This window comes from Hypanus sabinus, chromosome 18 (genome assembly GCF_030144855.1).
Source record: "Hypanus sabinus isolate sHypSab1 chromosome 18, sHypSab1.hap1, whole genome shotgun sequence".
Taxonomy (NCBI): Eukaryota; Metazoa; Chordata; class Chondrichthyes; order Myliobatiformes; family Dasyatidae; genus Hypanus; species Hypanus sabinus.
The window spans coordinates 75,707,325-75,725,318 of record NC_082723.1 but is presented as its reverse complement, the minus strand read 5'-3'; the positions used below and the strand labels follow the sequence as shown (position 1 = coordinate 75,725,318).

The window sequence follows — 17,994 nt, the reverse complement described above, 5'->3', positions numbered from 1 at the left end:
AACCGGGACAGCCTAACCCCTCAGCAGTCGGACACACTGGGTCCAACCCTGACTCCGGGACAGCCTAAACCCTCAGCAGTCGGACACACTGGGTCCAACCCTGCACCGGGACAGCCTAAACCCTCAGCAGTCGGACACACTGGGTCCAACCCTGACACCGGGACAGCCTAAACCCTCAGCAGTCGGACACACTGGGTCCAACCCTGGCACCAGGACAGCCTAAACCCTCAGCAGTCGGACACACTGGGTCCAACCCTGGCACCGGGACAGCCTAAACCCTCAGCAGTCGGACACACTGGGTCCAACCCTGACAGCCTAAACCCTCAGCAGTCGGACACACTGGGTCCAACCCTGGCACCGGGACAGCCTAAACCCTCAGCAGTCGGACACACTGGGTCCAACCCTGGCACTGGGACAGCCTAAACCCTCAGCAGTCGGACACACTGGGTCCAACCCTGCACCGGGACAGCCTAAACCCTCAGCAGTCGGACACACTGAGTCCAACCCTGACACCGGGACAGCCTAAACCCTCAGCAGTCGGACACACTGGGTCCAACCCTGGCAGCGGGACAGCCTAAACCCTCAGCAGTAGGACACACTGGGTCCAACGCTGACAGTCTAAACCCTCAGCAGTCGGACACACTGGGGCCAACCCTGACACCGGGACAGCCTAAACCCTCAGCAGTCGGACACACTGGGTCCAACCCTGGCACCGGGACAGTCTAAACCCTCAGCAGTCGGACACACTGGGTCCAACCCTGACTCCGGGACAGCCTAAATCCTCAGCAGTCGGACACACTGGGTCGAAACCTGGCACCGGGACAGCCTAAACCCTCAGCAGTCGGACACACTGGGTCCAACTCTGGCACCGGGACAGCCTAAACCCTCAGCAGTCAGACACCCTGGGGATCCCAGCACCCAGTGATGCATTTGTCCCAACACTACTCTCGTAGCCTGGAGGAGGAAGAAATGACTGGGATGGAGGGGGGAAGCAAGTTGGATGCTGAATTACAAATGAAGGAGAAATGATTGGAACAGGGATGATTGGAAAGGGGTGGGATTTATTAGGAAGGAAAGGGGGAAGTATTGGGAAAGGGGACGGCTGGTAAGGGGGAAGGATGGGGAAAGGGGATGAGGAATGATTGGGAAGGAAGATGATCAGGATGGAGGGGAAGTTGGGAATGGGGAAACATTCCAGAAGACAAATCGAACAAAATGCAGCAAGCTTTTTCATCCCCTGAACAAGTTCACTGCCACATGAGTAAATGGGAGATTCACTAAACCTCCTGTCGAACTCTCTCTCTCTCCCAGACGCTGCCTGACCTGCTGAACATACCCAGCACACAGCACTTTCAGCTCCGATCCACAGTTTCTCTTCGATCAGTCACTGAATTACCTTGACTGTCTCCATCGGACACACGACCAAAACGGCCTCGAACACCCCCGCGCCCAGACCACACACCAGGCTCTGCCGGCTGCTCAGCTTCCCCTGCTCGTCCCGCAGTTGGTTACTCAGAAACTCGAATGTCCCGAACCTGAGTGAGAGCACAGTGTCTGTTCAGCCACCCTGCGTTTACATAGCTCCGCTAGCAAAGCCAGAGTGCTTAAATCCCAGGATAGGAAAGCGTTGGGGGTGGAACTGAGGGTGGGGCTGGATTATGGAGTGCAGGGGAAACTCTTTTACTGCCCACTGGGACAGGACTGCAGGATGGGATGGGTTGTAGGGGGATAGTATTTCATGTTACAGACAGACATACTTTATTGATCCCAAGGGAAATTGAGTTTCGCTACAGTCGCACCAACCAAGAATAGTGAAGAAATATAGCAATATAAAACCATAAATAATTAAATATGTTAATCATGCCAAGTGGAAATAAGTCCAGGACCAGCCTATTGGCTCAGGGTGTCTGACACTCCGAGGGAGGAGTTGTAAAGTTTGATGGCCACAGGGAGGAATGACTTCCTATGACGCTCAGTGTTACATCTCGGTGGAATGAGTCTCTGGCTGAATGTACTCCTGTGCCTAACCAGTACATTATGGAGTGGATGGGAGTCATTGTCCAAGATGGCATGCAACTTGGACAGCATCTTCTTTTCGGACACCACCGTCAGAGTCCAGTTCCACCCCCACAACATCACTGGCCTTACGAATGAATCTGTTGATTCTGTTGGTGTCCGCTACCCTCAGCCTGCTGCCCCAGCACGCAACAGCACTTCACCAAAGAATAAAAGGAATAATCTGCCCTTAGTTGATGACCGAGTTGTAGTTCACCTTGGCAACCACCAGGCAAAATCAAAGAGAGAGTCAGCACAGAACAGTCTCTTCAGCCCACAAAGCCTGTACTATCACACACCCATATTTTCCAACTCAGATTCAGAATTTACCTCATACACATTGAGACACACAGTGAAATGCTTCATTTGCATTAGCAGCCAGCACAACTCCTGTGAGACCCCCAAGATCATCACACAACAATTACTGAAGATGGACGACAGCTTACTGGTGGCTCATAAAGTGTTTTAAATACTTTATCAACAACACTTTTTCTGTGGTTAATTGTGGTAAACCATCATGGCAGACAATGAAGAGACGAACAAAGGTGAGACTGAATCGAGGGTCAAAGCAAGGAGGCACGTTTGAGAAGAAGTGTCGGAGCAAGGTTGAGGCAAGTTCAAGATGGAATTGGAGTTGCAGAGGAGTTTCTGAGCCCATCCCCCTAAATGGAGAGTGAGGTTGTGTCAATCTAAGCACCGGGCCAATTTGGAAAGGTCAGGTTCGGGCTAAGATGTGACAGTGGGGCCCAGGCCTACAGTACATTGATGCAGTGGGGCCCAGGCCCGGGCCCAGAGCATAATGATGCAGTGGGGCCCAGGCCCAGAGCATAATGATGCAGTGGGATTCGGGCCCAGAGAATAATGATGCAGTGGGATTCGGGCCCTGAGCATAATGATGCAGTGGGATTCGGGCCCAGAGCATAATGATGCAGTGGGGCCCAGGTCCGACTGTGAGAAACAACCCGGTGCTTGAACAATTTAAACGCTGGGCCAGATGCAATGAAAGGGCAGGGCATTGGGATCAGAGGCGAGGGTCAGGCCGGTTCTGCTCACTGCTCCTCGACATTCACTGCATGGATGCTTAGGCTGTGGGCCTGCTCTAGCTGTTCCGGACTTCATGATGATTTGCCCTACTGTGTGACGAACTGAGGCTGCTGTGGGCCTACTCCAGGCTTCATATCTATGGATTCACTGTCATTCTAAATGCTATCTGCTGGCATGATTTGGTTTTTTTCCCCCTCTCTCTGCACACTGGGTGTTTGTTGGTCTTTTTTTCAAATGGCTGCCTGTAATGAGATGAATCTCAAGGTTGCAAAATGTATACAGACGTACTTTGAACCAAAGGTGCAGAAATCTCCCTGGTTTTATTTAAAATTTTTGCTTTATTTCTGATTTCCAGCATCTGTAGTCCCGAGCTTTTCATTGTTTAATTTGTCATTTCTCATTTTCCAACTGGACCGGATAGAAATGTACAAGACCTTTAGGGTTCCCCGAAGTGTAATTTGCAGATTGAGTCAGTGGTGAGGAAGGCAAATGCAATGTTGGCATTCATTTCAAGAGGACTAGAATATAAACGCAAGGATGTAATGTTGAGGCTTTATAAAACACTGGTGAGACCTCACTTGGTGTATTGTGAGCAGTTTTGAACCCCTTATCTACAAAAAGATTTGCTGACACTGGAGAGGGTTCAAAAGAGGTTCCCAAAAATGATTCAATAATTGAATGGCTTGTCATTTGAAGAGTGTTTGATGGTTTTGGGCCTCTACTCACTGGAATGAGGTGGGGAGAAATCTTCTTGAAACCTATTGAATATTGAGAGGCCTTGACAGAGTGGATATTGAGAGGATGTTTCCTATGGTGGGAAAATCAAAGACCAGAGGGCACAGCCTCGGAATAGAGGGACATCCTTTCAGAATGGAGATGAGAAGGAATTCCTTTAGCCAGAGAGTGGCAAATCTGTGGAATTCATTACCATGGACGGCTGTGGAGGCCGAGTCGTTGGGTTTATTTAAAGCAGATGTTGTCAGGTTCTTGATTGGTCAGGGCATAAATTGATACGGGAAGAAGGCAGGAGATTGGAGCTGAGCGGGAAAATGCATCAGCCATCATGAAATGGCAGAGCAGACTCGATGGGCCAAATGGCCTAATTCTGCTCCCATGTCTTAAGGCCTTAAGTCTCTGAAAGGCATAGTAGCTACAATCTTTCTCCCATGGCTGAAATGTCTAATACTGGAGGGCACACATTTCAGGTGAGGGAGGGAAATCCAAAGGAGCTGTGTGGGGTAAGTTTCTTCCCCAAATAGAATGGTGGGTGCCTGGAGTGTGATGCCAGCACTGACAGTGGGGTCAAATATGACAGAGACTCTTTAGAGGTTCTTAAGCAAATGTACACACAGACGTACAAGCGAGGGGTATGTATATTTTATAGGCAGAATAAATTAGTTGAGTGAGTCATTTAATTAGAAGTGCACGAGAATCTGCAGAGACTGGAAATCCAGAACAGCACACACAAAATGCTGGAGAAGCTGAGCAGTTCAGGCAGCATCAATGGAAATGTCAGCATTTCAGGCCGAGACCCTTCAGCAGAACTGAAAAGGAAGGGGGAAGACACCAGAATAAGAAAGTGGGAGAAGGGAAAAGAAGACTCGCCAGAATGTGACAGGTGAAACCAGGGGGCGGAAAAGGTAAGGGGCTGGAGAGGAAGGAATCTGATAGGAGAGGGGAGTGGAGTGTAGAAGAACGGGAAGGAGGTGGGGCAGGTGTGAAGAGGTAAAAGGTCAGAGTGGGCAATTGCTCATCACTTTCTAGCTGTCCTCCTTCCCCACCTTTTTGTTCTGGTGTCTTCTCCCTTCCTCTTCAATCTCAGCCTGAAATGTCGACTGCTTATTTATTTCCATGGATACAGCCGGACCTGCCGAATTCCTCCGGCACTCTGTGTGTTGCTTTGTTTAATTTCACAGCCTGAGACCTGTGCCTGAGTCGTACTGTTCTTTATGGACGATTGGGCTGCCACACATTCCAACACAAACTCTGCATGCCCACAATCACAACAGAACACAACAATCAACAAAGCAAGCCCGAATCCCACTTTCCCAACATTCCACTACTCGAGGCCTGTTAATCTACCGACCCTACACCTCTTTGGGAGGTGGGAGGAAACCAGGAAACTCAAAGGGACCCACGTTAGTGTGTCACAGTAGCATCACAGTTGACGTAAGACTTCACAGCAGCCGGCTAAAAGGTCAGGGTTCAATCTTAGCCACGACTCCTCCACCACCACCACCAAGCACATCTCCCCTTCCCCCACTTCCCGCAGGGATCGCTCCCTATGCGACTCCCTTGTCCATTCATCCCTCCCCACTGATCTCCCTCCTGGCATTTATCCTTGCAAGCAGAACGAGTGCCACACCTGCCCCTACACCCCCTCCCTCACTACCGTTCATAGCCCTAAACAGTCCCCCCAGGTGAGGGGACACTTCATCTGAGAGTCTGTTGGGGTCATTTACTGTATCCGGTGCTCCCAGTGAGGCCTTCTGCACATCAGTGAGACCCGACGAAGATTGGGAGACCACTTCACCGAGCATCTACATTCCGTCTCCCTGAACAATAGGATCTGTCAGTGGTCACCAATTTTAATTTTACTTCCCATTCCGGCATGCCTCCTCTACTGCCACACTCGGGATGGAGGAGCAACACTAAGTTCTGTCTGGATAGCCTCCAAGCTGATGGCATGAGCATCGATTCCTCGAATTCCCAGTAATGATCCCCCACTTCACCATTCCCCACTCCTCTTTTGCACAAAACTGCATATCCAATAATAACAATACAGAAGATTCAAAAGCCCTAGTTCACTCCACCTTTCCAACTCTATTGTTCTGTGATACAGGGACGGTTTATCCCCGGAAATGTTCTTAATATCAATCAGTGCCAAGTTCATTGGTTCAATTTATTATCAGAGAATATATCCAGTAGACAACCTGAAATTCTTACCCATCACAGACATCCACAAAACCAAAGAAATACCCCAGAGAATGGATGACAGGAGAAAGTTAAAACCCCACACACAGGCAGAAGGAAAAGCATCAACACCCACCCACCATGTAAGCAACAGCAAAGCCCCCAGAGACCATGATCTTGGTCCATTCCAACACTTCGACATCTCAGACAGATCTCTCCGAGAGAGATATTGATCCTACCACAGCGAGTATCGTGATCTGGAACAAGGTGCGGGGCCAAATCTGGGGAAACGGTGGGGAGGGGGTGGGGGTGGTGCGGAGGCCTGAGTGTACGGACTGTACCGTGAGCGTACCTGACCGCTGCCTTGGGGATCGAGCCATAGAGCAGAGAGCTGAGCCCCCGGTACAGGCCCTTCACCCCATGCCCCTGTACCGTCTGCTTCACACAGTCACCTGCAAGACACAAGAACCACGTGAAAAGAACTCCCCGCTGTTCTCCAGCCTTACCTGCACCAAATGGGGCCCAGTGAGAGGTACCTGTGGACTGGGCAGATTGTGTCCCAGGTCAAGCCTGACACCATCTCCAGCTCCGGAGCAGTATCAGATCTCTTGAATCACTTACTTTCTCTCCCAACCCCATTCTCCCTCCCTTCTCCCCATAACATTCGACACTCTTTACTTACGTACCTATAAACCTCCGTCCAATGAGCTGGCCTCCACAGATGTTTGGGGCAATGAATTCCACCGATTCTCCACCCTCCGGCTGAAGGAATTTCTCCTAATCTCTGTTCTAAAGGGTCCTAGGTTCTCCCTCTACAGGAAATATCCTTTCCATCTCGGACTTTCAATTGGGGAACTGCTTTGGCGAGCACCTCCACTCCATCCGCCAAAAGTGGAACATCCCATCAGCCAAACATTTCAATTCTGATCCCCGTTCCTGTTCCGACAAGTCGGCCATGGTCTCTGCTTCTGCTACGATGAGGCCACCTTCAGGGTGGAGGGACAACACTTTAGACTCTGTCTGGGTAGCCTCCAACCTGACTGCATGAACATCGATTTCTCCTTTTGGTAAAATAATGTTTCACTCCCCCTCTGCTTTTCCTCTATTCCTCTCCCTGGCTTCTTATCTCTCCTTTCCCCTCCCCCTTCCCTTTCTCCTATGTTCCACTTTCCTCTCCTATCAGATTCCTTCCTCTCCAGTCCTTGACCATTCCCACACACCTGGCTTCACCTGTCATCTTCTAGCTTGTCCTCCTTCCCCTCCCCCCCAGATTTTTATTCTGGCATCTTCCCCCTTTCCTTTTCAGTCCTGAAGAAGTGTCTCAGCTCGAAATGTTGAGTGCTCATTCATTTCCATCAATGCTGCCTAACCTGCTGAGTTCCTCCTGCATTTTCAGTGTGTTGCCACCAACATTCAATAGGCTTCAATGAGATCTCCCCCCATTCTTCTAAATTCCAGCAAATACAAGCCCAGAGCCATCAAGTGTTCCTTATATTAACCCCTGCATTCCCAGGATCATTCTCCCGAACCCTCTCCAATGCCAGCACATCCTGCTAGCAATAATCCAAGTGTGATCTGACCTGTGCCTTATAAAGCCTCAGCACTCCACCCTGACTTTTACATTCCAGCCCTCTCTAAATGAATGCTAATGTTGCATTTACCTTCCTCACCACTAACTTATCCTACAAATTAACCTTCAAGGGAATCCTGCACGTGGACGCCCAAGTCCCTTTGCTCTTCCAACTTCTGAATTCGCACTGTTTAGAAAATAACCTACAGCTTTATTACTTCCATTGTAAAGTGGGGTTGGGTTGAGCTGTTCTCCGATCTTGCACTTGATGATGTCTCCTCAAATGGTGACGAAACGCTTGCAAATGGATTGGCAAGGTCAGACAACAGCTCAACCCACCCTGTCAAATGTGCTGAAGACCAGCGGAATCCTTACCGATGCCTTTGTAGCGAGGCGGGTTTGCCCTCTCATCCAGCTGCAGCTGCGTCTTCACGTACTCTGTGGGGAAGGTGATGCAGATCTCAATGCCTCCTGCAATTCCACCTGCACAAGACCATAAGGCACACCAGCAGAATTAGTCCATTCAGCCCATCCTCCACCATTCCATCATGGCTGATTTACTATCCCTCTCATCCCTATTTTTCTGCATTCTCCCCATAACCTATGACGCCCTGATTAATTAAGAACCTATCAACATCTACTTTAAATATACCCAATGACTTGGCCTGCGGCAAAGAATTACACAGATTCACCACTCCCTGGGTAAAGAAATTCCTCCTCCAAAAGGACCTCCTTGTATTCTGAGACTGTGCCTCTGTTTCCAATAGTGGCAGAGTCCAGGACCATCCTTTCCATGTCCACTCTATCCGGACCTTTCAAAGTTCGATATGCTTCAACGAGGCCCCTCCTAAAATCCAGTGAGTACAGGCCCAGAGCCTCAAATTCCTCAAACATTCATCATCATTATTATCTGCCCTGTCGTATGACATCATCTTTATGTGCCGTGTCTTATGACGTGGCCGATCGTGGTCTTTCCATGAACACCATTGTTCTTGGCAAGTTTTTCTACAGAAGTGCTGTGTCATTGCCTTCTTCTTGGCAGATGGGTGACCCCAGCCATCATCAATACTCTTCAGAGATTGTCTGCCTGGTCGCATAACCAGGACATGTGATACACACCAGCTGCTCATATGACCATCCACCAGCTGCTCCCATGGCTTCATGTGATCCCGATCCAGTCGGGGAGGGTGGAAGGGGGCTAAACAGGTGCTGCCCCTTGCCCATGGGTGACCTGCAGGCTAGCAGAAGGAGCTCCTTACACCTCCCTTGGTAGAGGCAGTTTTCAAGTACGATCAGATATTCTCTTGTCCTCATTATGACCTTGCACCTATTGTCTGCCTGCACTGTGCATTTTCTGTGACTGTAACATTTTATTCTGCTTTCTGTTTGTTTTACCTTGAATACCTCAAAGCACCTCTGATCTGTAGGAACACAGAGGTCAGGGTAACACTCTGCAGCACCAGCACAGGCATGCATCTCACTCTGCCGCCTTTAAGAAGTTTCTCTGTTCTCTTTGTGACTGCATGGGTTTCCTCTGCTCTCCTCTCCAGTCCAAAACATACCGATTAAAATTACTAAGTCCAGGCATGCCACGTTAGTGCCAGAGGGTGGCGACACTTGTGGGCTGCCCCCAGCACATTCTCAGCCGTTGTTGGCCATCGGCACAAATGATGCATTTCACTGCATATGACAAAAAGCTGACTTTTTTAAAACTCCAATAATCCAGCCGTACTGGGAATTGTTGGTGCTAGACTAGGCCTACCATTCTTGGATGCTGCTGTGCGTTTAACGTTACAGTAACATTTGAGTGTGTATGTGTGCGAGCATAGGTTAAGAATTCTTGTTCATTTAAATAATTTATTACATCTATAAATATGTGAATTACACATGTCAATACGCTACCACGAGTTGCGTGCACACCTTGATTAAACACTAGGTTAGACCAACAATTCAGACTCCGGGTCTTCATTTGAATTAGTTAAATCTTTTTGAAGCTGCAATGAGGTATTTTTACAAATGAACCCGGGACAGCTACCGACAAGAAGGAATGGCAAGTAAAAAAGATAATGCACCCCCTACAGACACGATTGAGTTTTTTAAAAAGTCAGTATTGTAAGAAATTAGGGTTCATATATCAAGTACCAGGTGATAATAACCATAAAAAGCAGCACCAACATCTGGCTACATCTGTGTGAACATTATGTAAAACGACATTTAGCGAAGACATTGCCAGTGACAATCCCCACTGCTGGTGCTCCTGCAGCGAGAGAACAGCTCCTTTCAATTACATCAGGTTCCCAAACCGACAACACACACATTACCCCAGCAACGGCACATGACACACCACCTCTTGCACTGATACTGTCTTCGTTTTCTCCCCACTCCCCACCCCCCAGTCTTTTTCTCTCTTCACTGTCTGGTGTAATTCGAAGTCAAAGTTTATCGTCAAGTACACCGGTGCAATGAAAAGCTTACTTGCAGTAGCATCACAGTCCTGTGCAAATAGGCACCCATGTACAACTTTGGCACAGTACCGCAGTAATTTTATGCAATGCACTGTACTGCTGTCACAAAAAAACAGATTTCATGACATATGTGAGTGATGATAAACCCAATTCTGATACGGGTCTCTATTGCGGACTGAGAGTGGGAAGGGGGAATCATGGTTGGGAAAAGGGGAAGGGAGCCTTAAACACCAGAGAGGCATTTTGTTATGATCAAGAAGCCGAATGTTTGGAATCAAGTGACCTTGTCTGGTGTCTCAGGACTGGCACAGCCCTGGCACCACTCCTCTGCCACCTGCACCCTCACTATTAAGCTGCTCTCTACTCTACCTTGACAAATAAAGTGCTGTGCAAAGGTTGTAGGCCCCTGAGCTATATATCTGTGCGTAACATTTCCCACAGGACTGTAGAATAAGATGAGTGTTCACAGTGGTTTATTTTTAACTTATTTAGAAGTACAACATGGTAACAGGCTCATTCTGCACAAGTACACCCATTTGACAAGTTAACCTATCACCCATTCATCTCCCTCCCAACCGTGGGAGGGAACCAGAGGACACAGCAAGTCACGGGGAGAAGGCAAAAACTCCATACAGGCAGCAGCAGCAGCAATTAAACCTGGGCACTGTAACAGCATTCGCTAATCACTATCAGTCCGTGTGTGGTGAACTACATATACCTGTCTGGACATGCCCGTTTGCTGACCGCTCCTGTGGCTCCTCCCACAGACCCCTGTATAAAGGCGATTGGAGGCACTGCCCCTCCCTCAGTCTCCAGGATGTTGTGTGGCGGTCTCTTGCTGCTAATAAAAGCCTATCGTTCGCCTCCCGTCTCCGAGAGTTATTGATGGTGCATCAATTTTATTAGCAGCAATTTTAAAACATGGAGAGCATTTTACGACCAGACAAATTGGACATTGATCCTCAATCTCCCGAAGCAGCCATTACCTTTGAACTCTGGTTTGCATGCTTCCAATCGTACCTGGAAGAGATTCCCGTGACTGAGCCTGCTACCATGCACAGAGTTCTGCTCTCCAGAGTCAGTCCGCGGGTGTACTCCCTCATCAGAGACTGGCCAACCTACCAAGGGGCACTGGACGCCCTCGAACGACAATACCTGCGGCCCGTGAACACCGTCTACGCATTACATCGCTTAGTGACGCAGCAGCAGCGAGCCGGAGAGTCAAGTGCTGAGTTTGTCCGGGCCCTACAGACACTCGTGCGGGCCTGTAACTGCAGGGGACTGACGGCGGAACAGCATGTGGAGCTCCTGTTACGAGACGCCTTCATTACGAGGATTAGGTCAGTGTACGTGCGACAGTGGCTGCTGGAGCACGTCGATCTTACCTTACAGTCGGCAATCGTGCTGGCCAACACACTGGAGGCTGCTCTGCACAATGCTGACGCTGTCCAGCCGCGCGATCTCCCGCCAATCCCATGGACGCTGCAGACCCCGCCACCTGCCGGCGAATAGACCACAGGTGCTGCCACTCGCGAGTCCGTGAACTCCCCGCAACCCTCCAGCAAATTGACTACGGCTCCTGCCAGTCGCAAGTCCGCGCAGTGTTACTTTTGCGGACTCGAAAAGCACCCCTGAAAGCGCTGCCCGGCCCAAGAAGCTACCTGCTCCAGCTGCAGAAAGAAGGGCCACTTCGCCAAGGCCTGTAAGTCTAAACCACGAGTGGGGTTGGGCAGCGCTGCATGTGAGGCATGGGGGTCGCCATCTTGGTCGCCACCATCTTGCCTGCCCGGATGGGGGCGGCCATCTTTGTTGGCGCCACCTCGCCCCGCCTCCGACCCACGGGTGCTTACCGGGCACCAAGACGGCGATTCAACTCTGGCTGCTGCTCAGGGAGGGGATCATTGAGCCAAGCACAAGTCCTTGGAGGGCCCAGGTGGTCGTTGTTCGGACGGGGCAGAAGAATAGGATGGTCGTGGACTATAGACAGACCGTCAATAGGTTCACGCAGCTTGACGCGTACCCCCTACCCCGCATCATGGATATGGTCAATCAGATAGCTCAGTACAAGGTGTAGTCAACCATAGATCTGAAATCCGCTTACCATCAGCTCCCCATCTACCCAGAGGACCGCCCCTGCACCGCCTTCGAGGCGGGCGGCAGGCTCTATCACTTCCTGCACGTCCCCTTCAGTGTCATGAATAGTGTCTCTGTCTTCCAGATGGAAATGGACCGGATGGTGGACTGGTGCCAACTGAAGGCCACGTTCCCATATCTGGATTACATCACCATCTGCGGTCACGACTGGCCAGATCACGACACTAACCTCCAACGATTTTTCCAAGCGGCCAAAGCTCTTAACCTCACCTGTAACAGGGACAAGTGTGTGTTTGGAACCACCCGACTTGCTATCCTTGGGTATGTCCTGGAGAACGGGGTCATTGGCCCTGACCCCATCCGTATGCGCCCCCTATTGGAGCTCCCTCTCACCACCACCCTCAGAGCCCTCAAACGGTGCCTGGGCTTCTTTTCCTATTATGCCCAATGGGTCCCCCATGACGCAGACAAGGCCCACCCCCTGGTCAAGTCTACCACATTTCCCCTCTCAGCTGAGGCCCGCGCAGCCTTCAGCCGCATTAAAGGGGACATTGCCAAAGCAACGATGCATGTGGTGGACGAGACCATTCCCTTCCAAGTAGAGAGTGATGCCTCCGACTATCCCGGGGAGCGTGCGCCAGCGCACAGCTCGACCAGCTATACGCCCCCCATGCAGATCTTTGCCACCCGGGAGTCACCTGATTTTACCATTTCATGAAAGCCCGGAACCTGCCTTACTCCCTTGAGGACATCAGGACGATGACCAGGGACTGCCAAGTCTGCGCTGAGTGCAAACCGCATTTCTACCGTCCTGAAAAGGCACAACTTATCAAGGCCACCCGCCCCTTTGAGCGACTGAGTGTTGACTTTAAGGGCTCCCTTCCCTCCACTGACCGCAATGTCTATTTTCTCAACATAATCAACTAGTACTCACGGTTCCCCTTTGCCATCCCCTGCCCCGACACCACTGCCACGTCCGTCATAAAAGCCCTGCGCCAGCTCTTCACTCTGTTCAGATACCCCTGTTATATCCACAGTGATAGAGGGTCCTCCTTTATGAGTGGCGAGCTGAGCCAGTACCTGCTGGCTAGGGGCATTGGTACTAGTCCGACCACGAGCTATAATCCCTGGGGAAATGGACAGGTGGAGAGGGAGAATGCTACTGTGTGGAAGGCCACACTTTTAGCCCTAAAGTCAAAGGGGTTGCCTGTCTGTCGATGGCAGGAGGTCCTCCCTGAGGCACTCCACTCTATCCGCTCCCTGTTACGCACGTTCACCAATGCCACCCCTCATGAGCGCCTCTTTTCTTTTCCCAGGAAGTCTGCCACTGGGACCACCCTACCGGCTTGGCTGACGTCCCCAGGGCCAGTGCTGTTCCGGAAACATGCGAGGAGCAATAAATACTCCCGGATGGTCGAGAGGGTTCACCTTCTACATGCGAACCCCCAGTATGCCTACATGGTCTTACCTGATGGGAGGGAGGACACGGTCTCCATCTGTGACCTGGCGCCCGCAGGAGCACCAGACCCCTACCCCAAACACTCCATGGTGACTCTGAATCCCGTACCCACCGATGTATATACCCACGAGATACCGCACACACCAAGCCCTACACAGACTCCTCACGACACTCTCATACCGGGCGCCTCACAAACGCATGAGGGATCACTGACGCCTAGTGGGCTGACACCTCCAGTTAGGCCGGAGCCAGCACAACCTCCGTCTCCGGTGTAATCACCACCGGCACCTGTGCAATCACAGCCGGTGCTACGTAGATCGCAGCGACAGATCGCAGGCACCTGATAGACTTAACCTGTAAATACACTTGCAAGAAACTTCGCCCCATGGGGACTCTCTTTTAAAACAAAGGGGGGTGGTGAATGTAGTTAACTACATATACCTGTCTGGACAATCCCCTCTGCTGACTGCTCCTGTGGCTCCTCCCACAGACCCCGGTATAAAGGTGATTGGAGGCACTGCTCCTCCCTCAGTCTCCAGGATGTTGTGTGGTGGTCTCTTGCAGCTAATTAAAGCCTATTGTTCGCCTCCCGTCTCCGAGAGTTATTGATGGTGCATCACCGTGCCATCCCTTTTACAAGAACGTACACAATTAGAAGAATGTCCTTTTTGGTGCAAGGTGATCCAAGTGGTCAGTGTTGCTATTTTGTACTGGGTTTTACTGGCAAGTTCAAAAACCCAAATGGCTGCAGAGAAGTAGCTACTTAATTAGCTATTGATTGATTTATTGACTCAATTTATTAACTGAGTTACTGTGCAAAACAGACCCTTCTGGTTATTCAAGCTGTGCTGCCTAGCAACCCCCAATTTAATCCTAGCATAATCACAGGACAATTTATAGTGATCAATTAACCTACCAACTAGTATGTCTTTGAACTGTGGGAGGAAACCGGAGCACCTGGAGGAAACCCACACGGTCACGGGGAGAACATACAAACTCCTTACAGACGGCAGCAGGAATTGAATCCGGGATGCAGTACTGTAAAGCGTTGTGCTAGCCACTACCCTACTGTGCCACCCTAATATATTTATAACTATTAATGTATAATTTATATTTAATAATACAAATATTGTACTTAGTTCCAATTATTATTGTAATAATTATAATTCATTTATAATCTATATGTTACCTGTGTGTTTTGATGTTGCAAGATTTCCAAGGTCCTTGCACCTCCTCGCACTGGTGCACGTGACAATAAACCCAACTTGACTTGAGAACAGTACAGCACAGGAAAAGGCCCTTCTGCCCACTACATCTGTGCTGACCATGACACTAATTTAAACTGCACATCTGCCTGCACGTGGTCCACACCCACCCATTCCCCGTCTGTCCACGTGACTGTCTAAATGTCTCATCGGCAACCACCAACTCCCCTGGCAGTACTTTCCAATGTAAAAAAAATCTTGCCTTGTAAATCTCCTTTAAACATTCCTCCCTCTCTATGCCTTCTTTAACAGTTTTATGTAACACCGGTTACATAGTGCATGTTTTATCTGGTGTGACTCTTTATGAGAAAATCAAATTACATAGTACTACTCTAGGTGCAAGTGGGCCATCAGGAGTCAGTAAATAGAAACACAGAGTTCTGGAAGCAAGTTCTGTTTACATAAAAAAACAAGGTATACAAAATATAAGAACAAATCAAAATTCCAACACTCTCTGAAGTTCCAAATCTCAGAAATCAAACAAAAACCAAATTCCTGTTTACTTAGAATCAGTGATATTCATTAGAATGACCTTTGTTATTCCAATTTCTCTAATTAATTAGATTAGTGTTATGCTCTATTTAAAGGTTTACAGACTAAACTTTCCTTTTTATTTACACCTAGTTAATTAGAAACTAATTGAATCCTTATTCTTAAGTATTCTTAAGTATTATCCGTTTCAGTCAGTATCTCTACAAATTCAAATATTATATCTATACCACTTAACTACTCACGACAATTCCCCAACCACAACTTTTAAACAAAGTAAATCTCATTCAATAACTTACCAGTCTTTGTAAAAATAATCAGTTCTTACAGAAAATCAAATTCTTGTGAAATGAACATAAACTTGTACATCCAACCATATTAAATCCTCTACATCGTTAAACATTTCATTGACAGATAATGTAAAAAGTATCGGTCCCAACACAGACCCCTATGTAACACCAACAGCCAACCAGAAAAGGATCCCTTTATTCCTACTCTGACTCATGCCTATCAGCCACTGCTTTATCCATGCTAGGATCTTTCCCGTAATACTATGGGCTCATTGCTTGTTAAGCAGCCTCATGTGTGGCACCTTGTCAAAGGTCATCTGAAAATTCAATTTCATAACATTAACCAATTCTCCTTTGTCTATCCTGCCTGCTATTTTCAACAAAGAATTCCATCAGAGTTGTCAGGCGCAGTTTCCCTTCCCATGCTAAAAATAACCTATTTTATCATGTACGTCCAAGTAATCAACTCCGACATCTTCCCAACCACTGAGGTCAGACTAACTGGCCTAGTTTCATTTCTTCTGCCTCTCTTCTTTTTGGAAGAGTGGAGTGTCGCTTGCAATTTTCCAGTCATCCGGAACCATTCCATAATCTAGTGATTCTCGAAGATCATTACTAATGCCCCACAATCTATTCAGCCACCTGTTTCAGAACTCTGGGGTGTAAACAATAGGCAATAGGTGCAGAAGTAGACCATTCAGCCCTTTGAGCCTGCACCGCCATTCTGAGATCATGGCTGATCATCTACTATCAATACCCGGTTCCTGCCTTGTCTCCATATCCCTTGATTCCCATATCCATAAGATACCTATCTAGCTCCTTCTTGAAAGCATCCAGAGAATTGGCCTCCACTGCCTTCCGAGGCAGTGCATTCCACACCCCCACAACTCTCTGGGAGAAGAAGTTTTTCCTTAATTCTGCCCTAAATGACCTACCCCTTATTCTTAAACCATGCCCTCTGGTACTGGACTCTCCCAGCATCTGGAACATATTTCCTGCCTCTATCTTGTCCAATCCCTTAATAATCTTATATGTTGCAATCAGATCCCCTCTCAATCTCCTTAATTCCAGCGTGTACAAGCCCAGTCTCTCTAACCTCTCTGCGTAAGACAGTCCCGACATCCCAGGAATTAACCTCGTGAATCTACGCTGCACTTCCACTACAGCCAGGATGTCCTTCCTTAACCCTGGAGACCAAAACTGTACACAATACTCCAGGTGTGGTCTCACCAGGGCCCTGTACAAATGCAAAAGGATTTCCTTGCTCTTGTACTCAATTCCCTTTGTAATAAAGGCCAACATTCCATTAGCCTTCTTCACTGCCTGCTGCACTTGCTCATTCACCTTCAGTGACTGATGAACAAGGACTCCGAGATCTCTTTGTATTTCTCCCTTACCCAACTCTAAACCTCCTGGTCCAGGTGACTTATCTACCTTTGGACATTTCAGTAACCCAAGAACTTTCTCCCTGGTAATGGTAACTTCACACACTTCATGACCCCTGACTCCTGCAACTTCCAACTTACTGCTAGTGTCTTACACAGTGAAGATGGATTAAAAAAAATGCTTATTCAGTTCATCAGCCATTTTGCTGCCCCTTCCCCCAAACACTACATCCTTTTCCAGTGGCCTGATACCCACTCTCACCTCTCTTTTACACTTTATATATCCGAAGCAATTTTTGTTATCCTCTTTAATATTATTAACTGGCTTACTTTCGAATTCCATCTTTACCTTCTTAATGACTTTTCAGTTGCCTTCTGTTGGTATTTAAAAGCTTCCCAATCCTTTAGCTCTTGCTCTATTAGATGCCCTCTTTTTGACTTTTACGTTGACTTTAACTTCTCTTGTTAGCTACGGTTGTGTCATCTTTCCTTTAGAATACTTCTTCCTCTTTAGGATGTAAATATCCTCTGCCTTTCGAATAGCTTCCAGAAATTCCAGCCTTTGCTGCTCTGCCATCATCTCTGCCAGTGTTCTTTTCCAGTCAATTCTGGCACCTCCGCCCTCATGCCACTGTAATTCCCCTTACCCCACTGTAACACTGATTCATCTGACTTTAGCTTCTCCTTTTCAAACTTCAGGGTGAATTTGATCATTTTCCCCCAAGGGTCTCTGGTTCATTGCACAACACCCAACCCAGAGAAGCCGATCCCCATGTGGGCTCACCCACGAGCTGTTCTAAAAGGCCATCTCATAAGTACTCTAGAAATTCCTCCTGGGACCCAGCACCATCCTGACTTTACCAATCTACCTGCATACCCTATCACATTGTAACATGGCATGCAACTTTTATCTCTCATTGTAATTTGTAGGCCACATCTTTACTACTGTTTGCATTTAACTCCCA

At 48.6% G+C, this 17,994-nt stretch overlaps 2 protein-coding genes across 3 annotated transcripts in view; one reads left to right on the top strand and one right to left on the bottom strand.

Annotated features, from left to right (window-relative positions):
* Window positions 1-17,994, bottom strand: part of LOC132377434 (tricarboxylate transport protein B, mitochondrial) — a 113,794-nt gene that overhangs the window by 57,528 nt on the left and 38,272 nt on the right. The window contains exons 2-4 of the mRNA XM_059943698.1: window positions 7,958-8,065; window positions 6,365-6,464; window positions 1,397-1,535 (exon numbers count right to left, since the gene is read on the bottom strand). Coding sequence (XP_059799681.1) covers window positions 1,397-1,535; window positions 6,365-6,464; window positions 7,958-8,065 — 347 coding nt within the window. The remainder of the gene's footprint in view (window positions 1-1,396; window positions 1,536-6,364; window positions 6,465-7,957; window positions 8,066-17,994) is intronic.
* LOC132377435 (uncharacterized) lies at window positions 10,605-14,925 on the top strand. 2 transcript variants are annotated; one of them, XR_009506632.1, is made up of 2 exons: window positions 10,605-11,749; window positions 13,458-14,925. XR_009506632.1 is itself a non-coding variant. In XM_059943699.1 (2 exons), exons 1-2 carry the CDS (start codon window positions 10,969-10,971, stop codon window positions 13,873-13,875), a joined length of 837 nt encoding a protein of 278 aa, XP_059799682.1. In that variant the 5' UTR covers window positions 10,605-10,968; the 3' UTR covers window positions 13,876-14,925. The 2 variants fall into 2 exon arrangements, 1 of the variants encoding a protein (XP_059799682.1); XM_059943699.1 differs by having other exon boundaries at window positions 10,605-11,387.

Excerpts from the sequence above, each read along its gene's own strand:
- LOC132377435 (XM_059943699.1), top strand. The coding sequence starts at position 10,969 with ATGGAGAGCATTTTACGACCAGACAAATTGGACATTGATCCTCAATCT. Across the intron at positions 11,388-13,457 it reads GCCTTCATTACGAGGATTAG|GAAGTCTGCCACTGGGACCA; the intron begins GTCAGTGTACGT and ends TTCTTTTCCCAG.